At 41.3% G+C, this 17644-nt stretch overlaps 1 protein-coding gene across 2 annotated transcripts in view; it reads left to right on the top strand.

The window, feature by feature from the left end:
• Positions 1-17644, top strand: part of AOAH (acyloxyacyl hydrolase) — a 973359-nt gene that overhangs the window by 564874 nt on the left and 390841 nt on the right. For both annotated transcript variants that reach the window (XM_086964832.1, XM_086964831.1), the window contains exon 11: positions 8768-8862. In XM_086964832.1, the coding sequence (XP_086820958.1) occupies positions 8768-8862 (95 nt within the window). The remainder of the gene's footprint in view (positions 1-8767; positions 8863-17644) is intronic.

Genomic DNA, 17644 nt, shown 5'->3' with positions numbered 1-17644 from the left:
CAGTCATAGCTCCCACACAGTAAAAATTATCCAATTTTTGTAAATAAAGGTAATCAGGGTGACATTGCCTCCAGCCCCCGCCCTTCAACATTGGCAAAATCCATCTTGATCTATCAAATTTACAAAATAAAATCACATGTATTGTAGTCTGATGGGACATTTCATCACAGGGGCACCTGCAGAGCTCACTTGTCCAATCATTTTGTGTAGGGAAACTGACTAGACATTGAAAGCTATCAATTCTAAGTATTGTGAGGATAAACCTATCATAACTTCCTGTACACCATTCCAGGTAGGGTTGAATGGTAGGTGATACAAGGGTTAGCTGGTGTGGAATGACCGTACTTTTCTGCATTTCTGAGGCCGCTCTTAGGAACTCTAAATGATCTTGACATAAAACTCTAAAATCCTTCCTAGAAATTGTAATCAGTGTTCCAAGATTACTATAAAACTCAGATTTACCCATGTCTGTTAGGAACCTTCTAATGTATGTTAACCAGTATTATTGGACATCCAGACTCTATGCCATAGCATCAGGGGTTGCACCTTGATCAAATCGGAGATATAAGAAATCCCCCATTCATTGTGGCAAATATAAACAGATGTGCTCTGTGGTACTGCTAATATAAATCGCACACACTTATTTTCCTCTTTTTGTAACATGGCCACATCCTGGTATCCCCAAACGCCCACCCCATTCATCGCTACACTCAAGCATCTTGCTTTATAAATCTTGAGGAGGTTCCCCGGGGGTCTTTTGCCCATTTAATTAGAAACATTAATCAATGCCCCAATTAACCAATTCAAAAGGAGAGTTCTGTTTTTAACCGCTGGAATCCACAACCCAGAATGGTCAAGTAAAACACCCAAGTATGGGAATGTATTGGTCGCGTTAATCCTAACCTTCCCCAGCGGCAAGCTTTTACAGATATTTCTCCCCTTCCCACATGTCATCACATATGTCTTCTTGACATTAAGTACTCCTCTACTGTCCATAAACTCAATGTGCGTTTTGAGAGCACTCTGTAGACCCAGCTGAGTTCTGGCCATAAGCACTGTGTCATCCGCGTAAAGGAGTGACACTATGGGCTTGTTGTTATAGAGAGGAGGGTCTTTTGTCCTGGCCGTTAATTCCTCCTCTAAAGCGTTGGTATATAAAGAGAAGAGGAATGGAGCCAAGACACACCCCTGCCTCACTCCCGTCTCCACCGCGAACTACGCAGTGCATTCGCCCCCTATTCCATGTCTCACTTTTGCTGAGGCCCCAGCATACAGTTGCCTCAGAAACTGGACTAAGGCTGGGTCTACCTTTAAGTACCGCAAAATATCCCACATTCTATTATGGTTAACGCAATCGAAGGTGGACGTAAAGTCCACAAATGCTACATACATTTTCCCTTCTTTGGCATGGGTATATTTCCCAATTATCTTCATAAAATTCAGCACCTGTTCAATGGTCCCTAACCCCTGTCTAAAACCATACTGCACTTTACATAAAATATTATTATCCTCGGCCTAATTTTGTAGTCTTTTCAGGACTATTCTACCTACTACCAGGGAGTTCAACAAAGAGATCGGACAATAACACGCAGGGTTGTCATGTTCTCCCTTTTTAAAAATTCGTATGATCACGGATTCAGATCACGTTTTGATAAAGCCCTTCTTACAGCAGGCCTTCAATCCCTGTGTCAGCAATGGGGACCAAAGCGCTGGAAGATGTTTGAATAGGTCCATGGGCACGCCATCTGGCCTAGAACAGAATCAGTAACAAATTCTCCGGTCCCCCTATCGCTATATACGTTTGAGAAAAAATTGATCCAGGACACCTCGTCTATGGCAACTTCAATTATAGGTCCCTCATTATTCGCAAAGAAAGGGGCATTTTCTGCCCGCCAGAACATAGTACAATCCTTTATTTGTGAGGCCTCATAGAGTGAAACCCAGGCTTGCTCCTTTAGTTCTTTTTTCCTATCGTTTTCTAACCAAATTATAGTTCTTTCTAAATGTACTAATTTCCTCCTGGTTTCTCACACTTTTATGAAGGGCTACCTTCAGCAAGTTGTACGCTTTCGTACATCTAGGGGCCCATTATGATGTCCGGCGGATTGCCCCCGCCAGGCTGGCGGTAGTCACCACCGGCCTGGCGGGGGCAATCCGTCCGACATCCTCTCCAGAATTCCCCCGCCATATTAGAATGGCGGGGGGGGCCGCAGCGGACAGAAAGACCGTCCGCCGCTATTCCGCCCCGGTCACCTTATAGCCGGGGCGGAAAATGTTTATATGGTGGCGGTGTCTATTAGACACCGCCAGCCATATTAGCATGGGCTTTCAGACATGCCTTTCCGTGGCGGCAATGCCGCAGCGGAAAGGCATGCCGTCTTCACTCTGGGGGCCCCCTGCAGGCCCCCAGAGTAAATTGTAAAAATTGTAAATTGATACTTGTATAGCGCACTACTCACCCGCAAGGGTCTCAAGGCGCTTGTACGAATACCGCTGTGGAACCCATCCTGACTTTCCCTGTGAGGCGTCCACTCCTGGGCACCCCCAAGGTGGAGGCCAGGCATCCTTAGCGTTGTGGGGGCCATTGTGGAGATTAAGCAAGCTATTTCCCAGAGTTGCAGAGTGGGACTCCATGATTGGAATAGGCACCGAGGCGAGAATTATCAGGTCCGTGGAATTTTGAGCCCAAGACCCGCCGAGGCGGGGAATTGAACCCTGGTCCCGGGCTAGACCTCTGCATCAGGGTCTGCCACTCTAACCATTGAGCCACACGCATTTGCATAATGAAAGCGGCAGGCACCGCGCGGTGCCTGCCGCTTTCTTTATGCAAATGCTGAAATTCATTTTTAGCATTGTGGCGGGCGGTGCTGAGAGCACCGGCCGCCACAATGCTAAAAATGTAGGATGTTCCCGCCACTGTCTGCAAATGGCTGACCTCCTCTATAAACGCCCTGTGGTGCACGTGCGGCTGGGCCCCTACATCTCAGAGGTGGTAGCGGTGGGCAGGGGCACCAGGCAGGGCTGCCCCCTGTCGCCCCTGCTGTTCGCACTAGCAATCGAGCCCCTGGCGGTGGCGCTGCGGCAGACCTTGGACGCAGGGATCCCCTGGGAGATGCCATACACCAGGTCTCGCTTTACGCTGATGACCTGCTAATATTCATCAGGGACGTGCACAACATACCGGAACAGCTGGCCCAAGTGCTCAACGAGTTTGCCACGGTCTCCGGACTTCGGGTGAACGTGGCCAAGTCCCGTCTCTACGCGTTTGACGGTGGGGAGGATAACTCAGAGTACTGCCTGGGGGGCACACGAGTCCTATGGAGGGCTGACACCTTTAAGTATCTGGGAATCCAGATATATCGACAACTGGCGGACTTGTTCGATGGGAACCTTGGGCGGGCGGTGGCAGCTCTCAAGTCCCAGATAAACTTTTGGTCCACACTCCCTCTAACGATCACAGGTAGAGTGGCGCTGGCCAAAATGATCATGCTTCCCAGGCTTCTATACTATTTTGTTAACCTGCCCCTGTTTATTCCGAGCACCTTCTTTTCTAAGCTTAACGTGGTACTCCGCGATTTTATCTGGGGCACTTCCAGACATCGGCTAGCGCTGCCGAAACTGTTTCTGCCAACGGACAGGGAGGGATTGGCTGCCCCTTGCTTTGAGCACTACTACCTAGCCGCGCAGCTGCAGTGGATTGCCCGATGGTTGGCAGATGGGGGTAGGGAAGACACTGCCACAGTCGAGTCGCCATACTCTTTGAGCCGTGTCACCGCCCTCTTTCACCCGTTGGCGCCGCCTGAGAAACCCACCCCGCCGATACTGGCGGTCGCATATAAATGTTTCTGCAGGGCCCTATTCCTCACTCGTAAAGTGTTCCCCTATGAACCTGCTATTCCCTTGGAGGGCTCCCCAGGGAGCGGTGGGGCTGTCACCCACCCTCTGCTGGAAACGTTGGGGCGAGGCCGATGTACAGACGTTGGGGGACCTATACAGAGACAGAGAGCTGGTGGTCTATGAAACGCTGGTAGCTGAGGACGGTTTGCCGCCCGGGGGATTCCTACTACACCGCTCGCTGGTGGCGAAAATGGCAGCTCGCTGGGGCGACATGTCATCAGAGCCCACGCAACATCTCACTATTCAATACCTTCATGTCATGGGCAGGGGTAAACATCTGGTCAGCTGGTTTACGGCATCGCTATGGGAGCACACATGGATCAGCCTTGCCCCACTCAGAGACAAGTGGGAACGAGACATGGACAAGGCGCTGACTGACAACGCGTGGGAAAAGCTGCTTAAGAGCCCGGTACGCATACCCCGAAACATGCGCCTTCGCCAGATACAACTCTTCATCGTCCATAGAGCATACCTTACCCCTGAGCTCATTAATAGGTACTTCCACCGCCCTTACTTCTCCTGCCCTAGGTGCGATGAGCTGGATGCAGGGCTGGTCCACCTCTTGTGGAGCTGTCCCAGACTAGGAGCCTACTGGCATGCGGTCTGCGGAGTGCTTAGGACATGCAAGGGCCGTGCCCTTCCCTATAACTGGCCTGAGTGCCTCCTACACCAATTCCAGAGGAAACCCCAAGACAAGGCATCCTCCCGTTTCCTGGATCTGGGTTTTGCGGTGGCTAAGAGACGTTGGAAGGCGCGCGAGCCACCGGCTGCGCAGGCGTGGGTATCCTCCCTAAGGGCGTGGGCGCAAGCGGAATGGATAGCCATACGGAGGGAGGAAACAATTGTGCATCGCAAGGAGCCCATGGCGGCACAGTGGGAACACATGCTTAGCGCCCTATGTTTGCCGGAGGAGAAAGATGCGCTAGATGCCTGAGCGGACTACATAGCCGCCCTGGGTGGTGGGGCATGCCGCAGGCTGCTTCAATGCAGGGTTAAGATGGCACGCTTGTCTCTGCTGCCTCTGGGTGCGTAGACCTGAGATGCAAGCTGGCACATACAAGCTGCTGCGCACTTGGGGGGGGTGCTGTGTGTGAGGGTGGGGGGAGGGCCGGGGGGAGGAGATGCATACACACGTGTATGAGTTCACGCCGCTATAGTTTCAATGTTTATATATCTGTTAAATTAATGTCATCTCTATATGCGACTACAAGACAGCGGGATTCACCCAGTGCAGTTGCCATTATATCAGACTGGACTACTGGGCAGCTGTAACACACTTCAGGACACTCTGGGATACATCTTGGATGTACGCACCAGGCCACTACACCTGCACCTTCGCTTATGATTAACATAAACGCGGTTCTTTGACTGTAGGTCACTTTAATATGTGCCATCCTAATACTGTATAACTAGCCTGCTTTGCCAAACACGTTGACTGTCTTTTATATTGTGCCCTGTAATGCTTTAAATCCAAGATACAAAAACTAATAAAATAGATTTGAGGAAAAAAATGTAATTACCAATTACAAACCTTAATTACCAATTAAAAAAATTAAAAATTAATTGCCAATTAAATGTTTTTATTAACAATAACAAACCTTAATTACCAATTAAAAAATGAATTGCGAATTAAAAAATGTAATTACCAATAACAAACCTTAATTACCAATTAAAAAAATTAATTAGCAATTAAAATAATTAATTACCAATTAATATTTAATTATAAATAAAATAATTATCAATATCAATTAAAAATAAATAATTACTTAATTACAATTAAATTACTTCCCACCCAATTCCCCTATACACCCACAACCCGCTACAGGACTTAAATGCAAAAATGAATTAAAATTAATTTACAATTACTAAAAATTAATTATTAATTTACTATAATTAAATTACTTCCCACCCTATTCCCCTAGAAACCCACAACCCGCTCCAGTACTAAAACATAAAATTAAATTAAATTAAAAAATTTTAATATACAAAAAATAGTACACATATAATTTAAAACAAATAAAAAACTTAACAAAAAACATATAACACATACATATAAAATACATAATAAAATACATAACAACAAACAAATATTGATATTAGTAACATCGATATAATTGGTATTGATATTACTAACTTCGATATTACTTACATCGAAGTAAAAAAATCGATATTACTTACCTTAGGGTCGATATTCTGTCCAACGATATTCTTGACCTTGATATTCTTCACTTTCGATATTTTTAACTCGATATTAATGTTGATCGATAATTTGGAATCGATATTTTGACTGTGCACCCTGCCAGACACCAGAACTGGGGGAACGTTTGTTACAGTAGTCTCCCCCAGCTCACCTGACCGGGTGTTGGCATAGCTCTGGAAAACAGGGGCTTAAAAAATGCTCTCCACCAACTGAGTCACACAGACCCTCACATGTGTTAACCACGCTACCTTTCACCTCACCATCCTGTGCCTCACAAACGTACCTCATGTCATCCTCCTGAGACTGGCAACCCACACTCTTCTGGGCAGTCTCCACATACATATATCAGGACTTCTACCATGGGAGAATCCTTCTCCCTGCACCTCTCATCTAGAGTCAGTAGTGCGCTCCCCTCACTATTAGGACAATGAACCCCTGTGCCAGTTCCCCAATCAACCTCCAGGACCCTGCACCACTGGATCTCCCACATAATCTTGAACCCCCTGGTGTATGTCAACCCCCTCCTTCAAGGCAGGTGCCATATATCTAGGTGCATGCACTTCTCCCTCAGCACTAAACATCACATTTTTGCTGCCACCATCTGAGCTGGACACAGCACTGACAGCTTCTACCTCCAGCCCAGCCAAGCTTAGTCCCTGAGCAACACACATTCCCTTTCGCTTTGCTAAGACACTCGTGGCCTCAAGCTTCTAGAGCTTTTCATCAATCTCGCTCATTCTCAGCTCATGCTCCACACCAAGCTCTCTCATGCTTGCCTCATGAGCCAGAATCATTTCCTTTTCTCTTATCTCCCATTTACGTTTTGCTAGCTCCAACTCCCGATCCCTAGTCCTCTGTCTGTCCTCCAGTTCCTCTGTGGACACTCTTCTAGAGGATACATTGCTGCCAGGCCTGGAGGTCCTTACCCTCACAGGCAGATCCTGAGCTACAAAACCTCCTGACTGGTTTTCCTTTCCCAGTTCCTCGTCATCATAATCCACCCTATGGTTTTTGGTTGTCCACCAGGCAAACAAGGCCTCCTGGCAGAACTTCTCACATGACAACCAAGATCCTGACAGAACTACTATAGGTCAATCACAGTGTTATAATACAACTTGTTAATGTTAAATGCACTTTCTGCCACAACAAGTCCTGGATCACTCAGGAGAGACATGACTGACTTTTAAGGGGTGTCACAAAAAATAGAAGAACAAGAAAACAGTATGTGGTAATTCACTGGTCTAAGTGCAAAGTTTGTAGTGCAACTGTGAGTCACTGTGGTACTTTACAAACGCATGTCCTATCCTCACCGCTGACAGCCAATGTTAGAAATGGCATTTCTGCCTGGCTTAGGTGCATACCCTAGCCAACCAGACACCCAATTTCTAACAGACAGTATGATATAAAATCTATCTTAGTCTGCCTATGTGATGAAATCTTTGAGAGTGTCCATTATGTTCAAGACGTCTGAGAGTATTGAACTCTATCTTTCACAGGTCAAGATTGAATGTTCGATAAAGATCATTCTTGACTAGGTGCCAACTGGGCTCTATCAGATGCAATGTTTATTTCCCTAAAGGGACAGTATGATATAAAATGTATCTTAGTGTACCCTTGTGATGAAATCTCCTCTCAGACGTTGATGCACTTGACCCTCTTTTGTTAATATTTTGAACCTTTTAGATGTAGGTATTAATTACCTATTTTAGGAGCTTAGGGCTTTTGACCATATAAACCAGTTTTTTAATGTCTCTGTCTGTTGCTTGATCCTGTGTGTTGTCTGTGGGTGCTTTAAAAAAAAGGAAATTCTCTGTGATAGAGCACTTCAGTGAATTTTTTATATAATTTGCACTTAGGGCCTGATTACGATGTCGGGTGGACTTTCATCTGCCCGACACCGTCTCGGGCCTGGGATAGACCGACCTCCAGTTGGCGGTCCCAACAAGCCAATCACATTGCTACCAAACACGGTTTTGTCGCATACTCTCATTTCTCAATGGGAGCTTGTGAACACAAGCTCCCATTGAGAAATAGGAGGTGCTGTTCATCCCTGCACCCCGTGGCAGGCACCTCAAGGTGCCTGCCACAGGGTGCAGGGATCAACAGGGGGGCAACATAGGTGTCCCCTCGGCCGCCAACCGGAGGCCATGCACCTAAGGGGAACCTGCTGGGGGCCCCAAACATGCTTTCCGATATGGTTTCCATGTCGGACAGGCCGGCATAGAAACCATGTTGAAACCATGTAACCTAATCCCAAGGGCGGAAAGGTCCGCCCTTTGGGATTACGAGGCCGGCTCCGACTCGCCTTGTAAGCCATCTGGAATGACTAGCCAGTTTACTTTGCCACCTCAAGCATCATAATGCGGCGGTCAGAAGGTAAACCGAGTTGCCCATTACGATTTTCCCAGGAAGGCTCCGACCAACGCGCCACATAGTAATCGGCCCCATAATCTTTTGTGAAATTATATTTGTTGTATTACACAGTATCTTAACATAATTATTGTTCTCTTATGAATATCATGTATTCATCTTGAGCCTTAATATAGATTATAAAAGTACAACATCTCTCTCACTCCTGTAAACATACTCAGTCATTCACAGATACACTCCCTTAGGCAGTAAATATATAATCTACAACATTTTAACCACTAACACATTTCTTGTTTGCAGGTACTGATAGCAAGGGCCTCATCCTGCTGGGGGACTCAGCTGGAGCACACTTTCACATCCCTCCTGAATGGATAACAGTGGAACAAATGTCTCTGGTGAGTAATACAGTTCTAAATAAAGTCAGATACATTATTCATAGAGCTATAACTTGATGTCCTCCAATGTTGTCAAAGTTGTTCTGAACCTTCTTAATTTTAATTGACCAAAAATAATGTGCTGTCTAGTTCATATCGATGGGCATGCCATTGAGGAACAGAAGACGAGTGCATATGAAGTTAATGTGTAATTTGGGGAAATCTAACAAAGGGAAGATTTTACATACATTTATCACTCATTGAGATAAATGTTTCTCAAATGTATTGAACAAATCGTTGTAACATATTTATACATTCAAGATAATCACAAACCTGTTTCAACAGTTAACTTGAATATATGTAGAAAGCACACAATACACATCTACACAAATGGCTAAAAACAAATATAGAAGAGCCTTAGAGGAGTTTTTTTTTATAACTTCTTGCAAATTAGAGACAGGTTGGCAATGCCACCCAACCCAACAGCCTTCTTCTCTCATATTGCTTGTAGAACCCCAAAACTGCAGACCAGCCCGCCCACCAAGGCCACAAAGCTTACTCAAAAAATATACTAATGTTCAATTGTACTACCCTCTTTAATCTTCTACTACAAAAGTCCCTTCACTGGTCCTTCTTTCAAGAAAAAGATGCTAGTGCCAGACTTATAAAATGAGGTTCTCTTGAGCATCCCATTGCCAGTCTAAAAACAATAGAGATGTCTGGGTCTCCTACACAACCCATCTAGTACCGCCAACAATGCTTTTCTCCCTAAGGGAAGACTGTTCCTCACAAATAATTGGCCCACAAACATACCCTTGACACATGGTATTTAGTTGCCAAATATGATTGGCATGTGATCTTTCTCTCTGAAAACTGATTCAGAGACCTTTATTGAAAAGTTGAGGCAACTTTTAAATTACTGCACAAATATGAAATCATGAAGAAAGGTGAGGAGGAACACTAGTACACTCCACTGAATTCACTTAATATCAGACTTTTTATGCAGATTGTTTAAGTGGGTGAGATAGTGAGACACAATACATTTCAACAGTCCCTTTTGTTGCAGCTGTGATTTGTAAACCTCCAAAATAAACCTCTCTTTCCTGGACGGAATTACCAATAAAATCAGCATGTATCAGGAAATGACCAATCCAAACAAATCCCACTCTGTGGTTATCCAGAAACATTGCAATGACCTCTAAGGTTCTATGTGTTCAATAAGTAAGCACTTTGATTGGGCTTAATGGAAGAAATCAACACAAAGGCATATTCCAAGTAGAGGACCTACAGCTTGGTTTTCATTCACACAAGCAGGGCTCTTTAATGACAGGCGTCTGCATTTTCATCTTTTTAGCTAGATTGGTTTCTGAAGCTGTGTTGTGCAGAATCTCTCCTCTGCTACAGCTCATCCCTTCCAGTAACTCTTTTTGTACTTGTTGACAGACCGCTCTATAGCAGGGCAGACCAGCAGAAAACAAATGGTGAACACCCATGGGATGACTGTGCACAAATCTTCAGCTGTCCGTGTCTTCTGCCTGGCTAGTGAGGAAAAGGATTCCAATGTCTAGGACAAGGTGGACTCCAGGATCGAAGGAGAAGAAACATCTTCAGTGGGTGGGGACAGGTGCCAAAAGTGCCATTACTATTGGTGCAGTGGGTTTTCTTGGTTGCACTGTAAGATGCAGCAAGTTGTTTCCAGGCAGGGCAGAAAGGGGATAGGAAGGACAGGCAAGTGTAGAAACAGCCTGCAGCAGGTCTGGAGTTCTTGAAGGGACTCGTCTCCAGAAGTCCCGGCCACCAATTTTGCGCAGCCACTTGTCCTACCGACATACTTATCCATGGATATAGTGCTTGTACAATTTACTCCTACACATTCATAAGTTTTTCCAACATTGAGTTTTTTTCTACCTAGTCTCTATTTATATTTTATTGCACTCTTCCTAAATACTTTTACTTTTGGCTTCTCAGTGTTCATTTTTAGAGAGTTTTCTTGGCAGTAGTAGGGGAATCCATTTAGTGACTTATGAATAGCTATAGGGGTCAAATTTAAAACTGTAGTAGTGTCTGCATAGTAGATACTAAGTAGGTCTTTGATCAATCCTTTTTTCGTTTAGCAGTATATAGATAGAGGGCTTTGGCGGTATAGACCAAAAACAGCAACAGTGCAAGGATGCATCCCCTTTGAAGACCGTTTGTAGGTCCGATTAGTGCTAATAGAACCCCATTTTCCCCAACTTGTATTTTAGTTCATGAGTCTTCATGAAGATTAATAATTAATGCTTGAACATATTTGGGGACTCTCCACACATCCATGTTTTTCCCACTATCTTTTCCTATCAACACGATCAAATACAGTAGTGAGATGGATCTTTTTCCACATGATGTATTTTTCAGCATCATGTGAAGTAGCATACCTCTATCTAAGTGCAATCATTCTTTATGTTTTTTGATCCCTTTTTTCTTTCTTAAAGATGGGAGTTCTAGCGCTGCAGTTCCAGGATTCTGGAATGGTTTCCAGAGATCTAATCTTATATTACCTCATTTTTGTCCTCAAATTATGATCTAAATAACTTGATTTAGCCTTTTTCCATTCATCATCTACAAGTGGTTGCCATGTTGGCAGTGATCTCTTTTTTGTGGTGTCACCTCAATATCCAATTTTAATGAATAATGGTCGCTGCCATGAAGTTCACCCTCTTGGATCTCATTTTATACATGATATGTCATCAGATGTTAAGATTCAAAATCAAGTAGGGAAGTGGTTCTTCCATTGTCAAATGTCATCCTAGAATATTGATTACTCTGAAATCTGCTGTTAATTACAAGTAAGTTAAATATTTCCAGGCTTTCATAAATGTCATCATATTCAAACCACTCTGAGATCTGAGGCATTTTTGCATCACCGTCTTCAGTTAAAGGAACTAAGATCTCATCATAGTTTTGATCTTCATCATCCAGTTCACTAGCCAGGGAGAATAACTAGCTATCATTTTCTCTACTTGGTGGAGTATACGTGTTAATCAATATCATATGTGTTAGAGCTCTTATTGCTATCTTTTATCAAACGTACTAAAATTGCTTACAAAAATCCCATGTTCTCATAAAATATCTGAACCACATCTTGATGGAGTGACATGATAAATGAAAAAAGAAACCTCATGCTGGTCTTCTATGAGGCCTTTTCTCTGTCTTTTAGCTAATTATCTGATCATTTTTAAAGTCAATATCAGAAATATGCTACATTTCTAGTAATGCAATAGTAAGCATTTCATGTTTTCCACATTTATATTCAAGTTATTTGTTCAAATGTTGCGATACTAGCTACATTTCAGGTAGCTAAATTTAGGAATCATTTACTAGGAGTGTTAATCTATGGTGCCTTTTGTCATATGCTCTAGCTTACCACAACAAGTCTTCATTTGAGCTATTCTTGGGTTCTTCTTCCATGGATTATAGCAATTGTATAGACCTGTCCCCATTTAATGTTGTTATTTCTGTGTTATTTCTTGCTTCTCTTACTGACATTACCTAGTGACCGCACTCCTATTCTTCTTATTTCACAATGAACCTCCCCTTTTTTTATTAGTCTATACAATATTTATGATTATCATTCACTGAATTAATGATTGCTGCAGTATATGTTGTGAATAAAAATAAGTTGTTGTTTTATTTATAACTATATATCTCCTGCAGTATTTCTAGTGAATGATACTAAGTCGAGACCACTCGCCTTTACTCCTTGTAAAGGTAATATCAGATGTTTTGGGTATTCTTCTATTCAAGAGGGAAGACCTTTACTACACTTTCACCATCTTTCATATTCAGTATCACCTCATAACTGACCTCCGAATTACATTTGTTAATTCCTTAGTGTAACCTCTCATCTCTTTTACCTCTTGACTGAGTCTATAGTCGTATTCTTCAATGTTCCCTCATTAGGGGTTCTAATATCCAGGCTTTCTAATTCAACAGTAAAAACTGAGACTAAAGATGATGTTCTTAGAGATGTAATTCTTTGATTTTTCTTATAGCGAACTTTAATTTTATTCAGAGGTTGCAATGGCTTAGTTTAGGTTCTTAGGAGTTTCACTTTATACTTCCCTCCAGCTTAAAAATAGACAATTGTTTTCTGACGGATCACTGACAGAATATCGACAGTCAAAATATCGACTTGCCAAAATATCGAGGTAAAAATATAGAATGCCAGAATATCGACTTCCTATCTACCAACAGGTAAGTACAAAAATATCGAATTTTTTAAATATCTTAAAAGTAATTTAAAAGTAATATAATAATAAATATAATTAATTTAAACATACTTAAAATACTTAAATAAACTTAAAATGAATGAATAATTAATGTAACTTTAAAAAAAAATTTAAATTAATTTTAAAACATATATATATATATATATATATATATATATATATATATATATATATATATATATATATATATATATTTTAATTAAAGGGTTGCTGCTGCTTTAAAGGATCACACGGCTGCAGGCAAGTTTTAACACTTGTATTTATTGCTCCCGAGGTTGGCAAAGAATCCGTCATTTATAATAGCTTGTCCCAACGCGTTTCAGTGCTTCCTGCACTTTCATCAGGGGAAGAATGGCCAGGCGGATATTCATTGGCAGTTTCCGTCGTCTTTAGTAAGAAAAATGCGGAAATGTACTTAGGTAGTACAGAGTCCCTTGCACAGCATTTTGGGATATGTAGTGTTGCCAAAAAAATCGTCACCTTGGTAGGTTCCGCCGAGACATTCACAATGTTCAAGTGGTAGCGCCCTATTTTCGGCACGCCACCTGTTAAGGTGCTTCAGTGCACCCCGGTTTTCCTTGCTGACTCGGTTCTTCCATGCTCCTGCAGCCGCCTTCAGTAATCAGGAAAGTCCTGTACTTGGCTTCTCCACCGACGGCTCCCTCCTCCTTCCCGAGGCGGTGCTTCCTTCCACGACGCAGCTGTCGTCAAAAATCCAGTGATTACTGAAGGCGGCTGCAGGAGCATGGAAGAACCGAGTCAGCAAGGAAAACCGGGGTGCACTGAAGCACCTTAACAGGTGGCGTGCCGAAAATAGGGCGCTACCACTTGAACATTGTGAATGTCTCGGCGGAACCTACCAAGGTGACGAATTTTTTGGCAACACTACATATCCCAAAATGCTGTGCAAGGGACTCTGTACTACCTAAGTACATTTCCGCATTTTTCTTACTAAAGACGACGGAAACTGCCAATGAATATCCGCCTGGCCATTCTTCCCCTGATGAAAGTGCAGGAAGCACTGAAACGCGTTGGGACAAGCTATTATAAATGACGGATTCTTTGCCAACCTCGGGAGCAATAAATACAAGTGTCAAAACTTGCCTGCAGCCGTGTGATCCTTTAAAGCAGCAGCAACCCTTTAATCAAAATATATATATATATATATATATATATATATATATATACATATTATTAACAAAACATATTCAATATTTTTCCGTAGAATAGCGAGAGGGTTACATTTACTATTCCCACTCCAGAGAGCACAACAGTAGGGAAAGCGTTGGTTAGCGTAAGATTAAAAATTACTATTCCCACTCCAGTGAGCGCAACAGTAGGGAAGGCGTTGGATAGCGCTGGGGTAAAAATCACTATTCCCACTCCAGTGAGTGCAACAGCAGGGGAAGCGTTGGATAGCGTTGGGGTAAAAATTACTATTCCACCTCCAGAGAGTGCAACAATAGGGCAAGCGTTGGAGAGTGAGAGGGTAAAAATTACTATTACCACTCCAGAGAGAGCAACAGTAGGGAAAGTGTTGGATAGCGTAGGGGTAAAAATTACTATTCCCACCCCAGAGAGTGCAACAGTAGGGAAAGTGTTGGATAGCGTAGGAGTAAAAATTACTATTCCCACTCCAGTGAGTGCAACAGTAGGGAAAGCGTTGGATAGCGTAGGGATAAAAATTACTATTCCTACTCCAGAGAGTGCAACAGTAGGGAAAGCGTTGGATAGCGTAAGGATACAAATGACTATTCCCACTCCAGTGAGTGCAACAGTAGGGAAAGCGTTGGATAGCGTAGGGGTAAAAATTACTATTCCAACTCCAGAGAGTGCATCAGTAGGGAAAGCGTTGGATAGCGTAGGGGTAAAAATTACTATTCCAACTCCAGAGAGTGCAACAGTAGGGAAAGCGTTGGATAGCGTAGGGGTAAAAATTACTATTCCCACTCCAGTGAGTGCAACGGTAGGGAAAGCGTTGGATAGCGTAGGGGTAACAATTACTATTCCCACTCCAGTGAGCGCATTAGTAGGGAAAGTAAATACTTAATATATAAATATAAATAACATAAATATTAATACCAATTACAAAATAATTAAAATATTTTACAATTTTATAAAATATATTAATTAATCAATTAAAATTACAAATAAAAATTAACTAATAATAAAAATTACTTACTAATACTAAATATTTACTAATTACCAATAAATATTTTACAATATAAAAATAAATGAAAATTAGACACAAAAAATTATTTAAAAAATATAATTACTTACAATTAAATTACTTCCCAAGCTATTCCCCTATAAACACACAACCCACTACAGAAAATAATGTAATAAAAGTAACATATTTATCAATTACAATAAATTACAAATTATATTTTAATTAATTACCAATTAATAATTAATTAACAATTAATTCTAAATAAATACCAATAAATAAAATAACATATTTAATTAATTATAATTAAATTACTTCCCACCCTATTCCCCTATAAACCCACAACCCGCTACAGAAAATAAATTACTAAATATTAACATATTTTGAAATTAATCAATTAATATTAATTACCAACTATATTTTAATTAATTACCAATTAATAATTAATTAACAAATAATTCAAAATAAATACCAATAAATAAAATAACATATTTAATTAATTATAATTAAATTACTTCCCACCCTATTCCCCTATAAACCCACAACCCGCTACAGAAAATAAATCACTAAAATTAACATATTTTTAAATTAATCACTTAAAATTATTTACCAACTATATTTTAATTAATTACCAATTAATAATTATTAACAATTAATTCAAAATAAATACCAATAAATAAAATAACATATTTCTTTAATTATAATTAAATTACTTATCACCCTATTCCCCTATAAACCCACAACCCGCTACAGAAAATATATTACTAAAATTTACATATTTATCAATTAAACATTTGAAATTCTTTACCAATTATATTTTAATTAATTACCAATTAATAATTAATTAACAATTAATTCTAAATAAATACCAATAAATAAAATAACATATTTAATTAATTATAATTAAATTACTTCCCACCCTATTCCCCTATAAACCCACAACCCGCTACAGAATTATATTACACAAAAATTAAAAATGAATATTAACTTACCTTAGATTCGATATTTTTGTTATCTATATTATATCTAGTCGATATTATGTCCATTCTATATTTTTGATTCGATATTATGTCCATTCTATTCGATATTAAAAATTTCTAGTCGATATTTTGGTAGTCTATATTATGTCTAGTCGATATTATGTCCATTCTATATTTTTTACTCGATATTATGTCTAGTCGATAATAAAAACTAAATATTTTGACTCTATACCGTTTTCTGACTTGTTGAATTCTTTTGAATTATTCCTTTGTTTTTCTTTTATTACATCACTATCACCATTGTTATTATCTACCCAAGCGCTCTCAGTGGTGAAGAAACTGTTTAGGTCTCAGGCAGTAGTGATACACTTAATGGGGGGGATTGTTGTGGAACACTGGGATTCATTTGTGCTGTTTCCTGAACTTTCCACATGACATCTCCTGAGATATATACCCCAAATTCACACATGAATACAAGTTTATCTTTCAGTAATGTACACTTAATGAGCCTTTGGGCATCTGATAAAGTAGGAGCCTGTGAGGCGCCACTGAAGTGGCGTTGGCAGCAGTAAATGAACCTCTGAGGTGCATGGGAAGTAGCCCGTAATGTGCTACTGAATTTACCTGTGGACTGCAGGGAAGGAGCCTTTGAGGGTGACAAGGAAGGATCCTGGAAGTGGTCGAAGAAAGAACTTCTGACTCTTCTGACGAAGTGCAATCATACGCAATGCTGAGGCATCGATGCTGCCTCTTTCCTTAAACAAGCTTATCCACACCGAGGCAGACAAAAATAACCCAGGATTTCTTCAATCACCTCAGGTCAGCAAGTACGAAGAAGATTGAGGCTAAAGACGGACATAGAAAAACAAGCACACTCTGTTCAATTTGAGACTGGTCCCCATCAAGAAAATATATAGGTAATTTGACATACCTTGGATAGTAGTTTATAAAAACAGGCCCGGGCTATATTCACACAAGTAGCTGCTGGTGAGGAAGAGAATAGGTGCACATCAGCTTCCTTGCCCACTGTGCAATGGAGGTTAGAGTCCGGAAAATGCGTTGGGCTGGTTTACAAGATTTAAGGTGTCGTTTGTAAAACAAACAGACTCCAAAGTGCTGCTTTTCTCAAGCCTATTTGAGGGATTCTTCAGTCTTCCTGTGCAAGACTTCTCCCCATGTGACTGCTATAGGTGCAAAAAACAGAACACTATAACAGCATGTAGTACAACAGCTAGTTAAGTTTGGGAAAATGGAAAAGGAGCAATCTATGCTGATGCTTAACAAAAAGTAACTGGAGTAAATTGATTTGCATGGGGAAATGCTGTATCTGGCAGGGTGCCACCCGTTAACCAGAAGAAGCTTCATTATCTAAAAAAAAACAGTGGCAT

The sequence above is a fragment of the Lissotriton vulgaris genome, chromosome 4_1 (genome assembly GCF_964263255.1).
Source record: "Lissotriton vulgaris chromosome 4_1, aLisVul1.2, whole genome shotgun sequence".
NCBI classification, from domain to species: Eukaryota; Metazoa; Chordata; class Amphibia; order Caudata; family Salamandridae; genus Lissotriton; species Lissotriton vulgaris.
The sequence above is the reverse complement of the archived record's forward strand: the minus strand, read 5'-3'. Positions and strand labels throughout refer to the sequence as shown.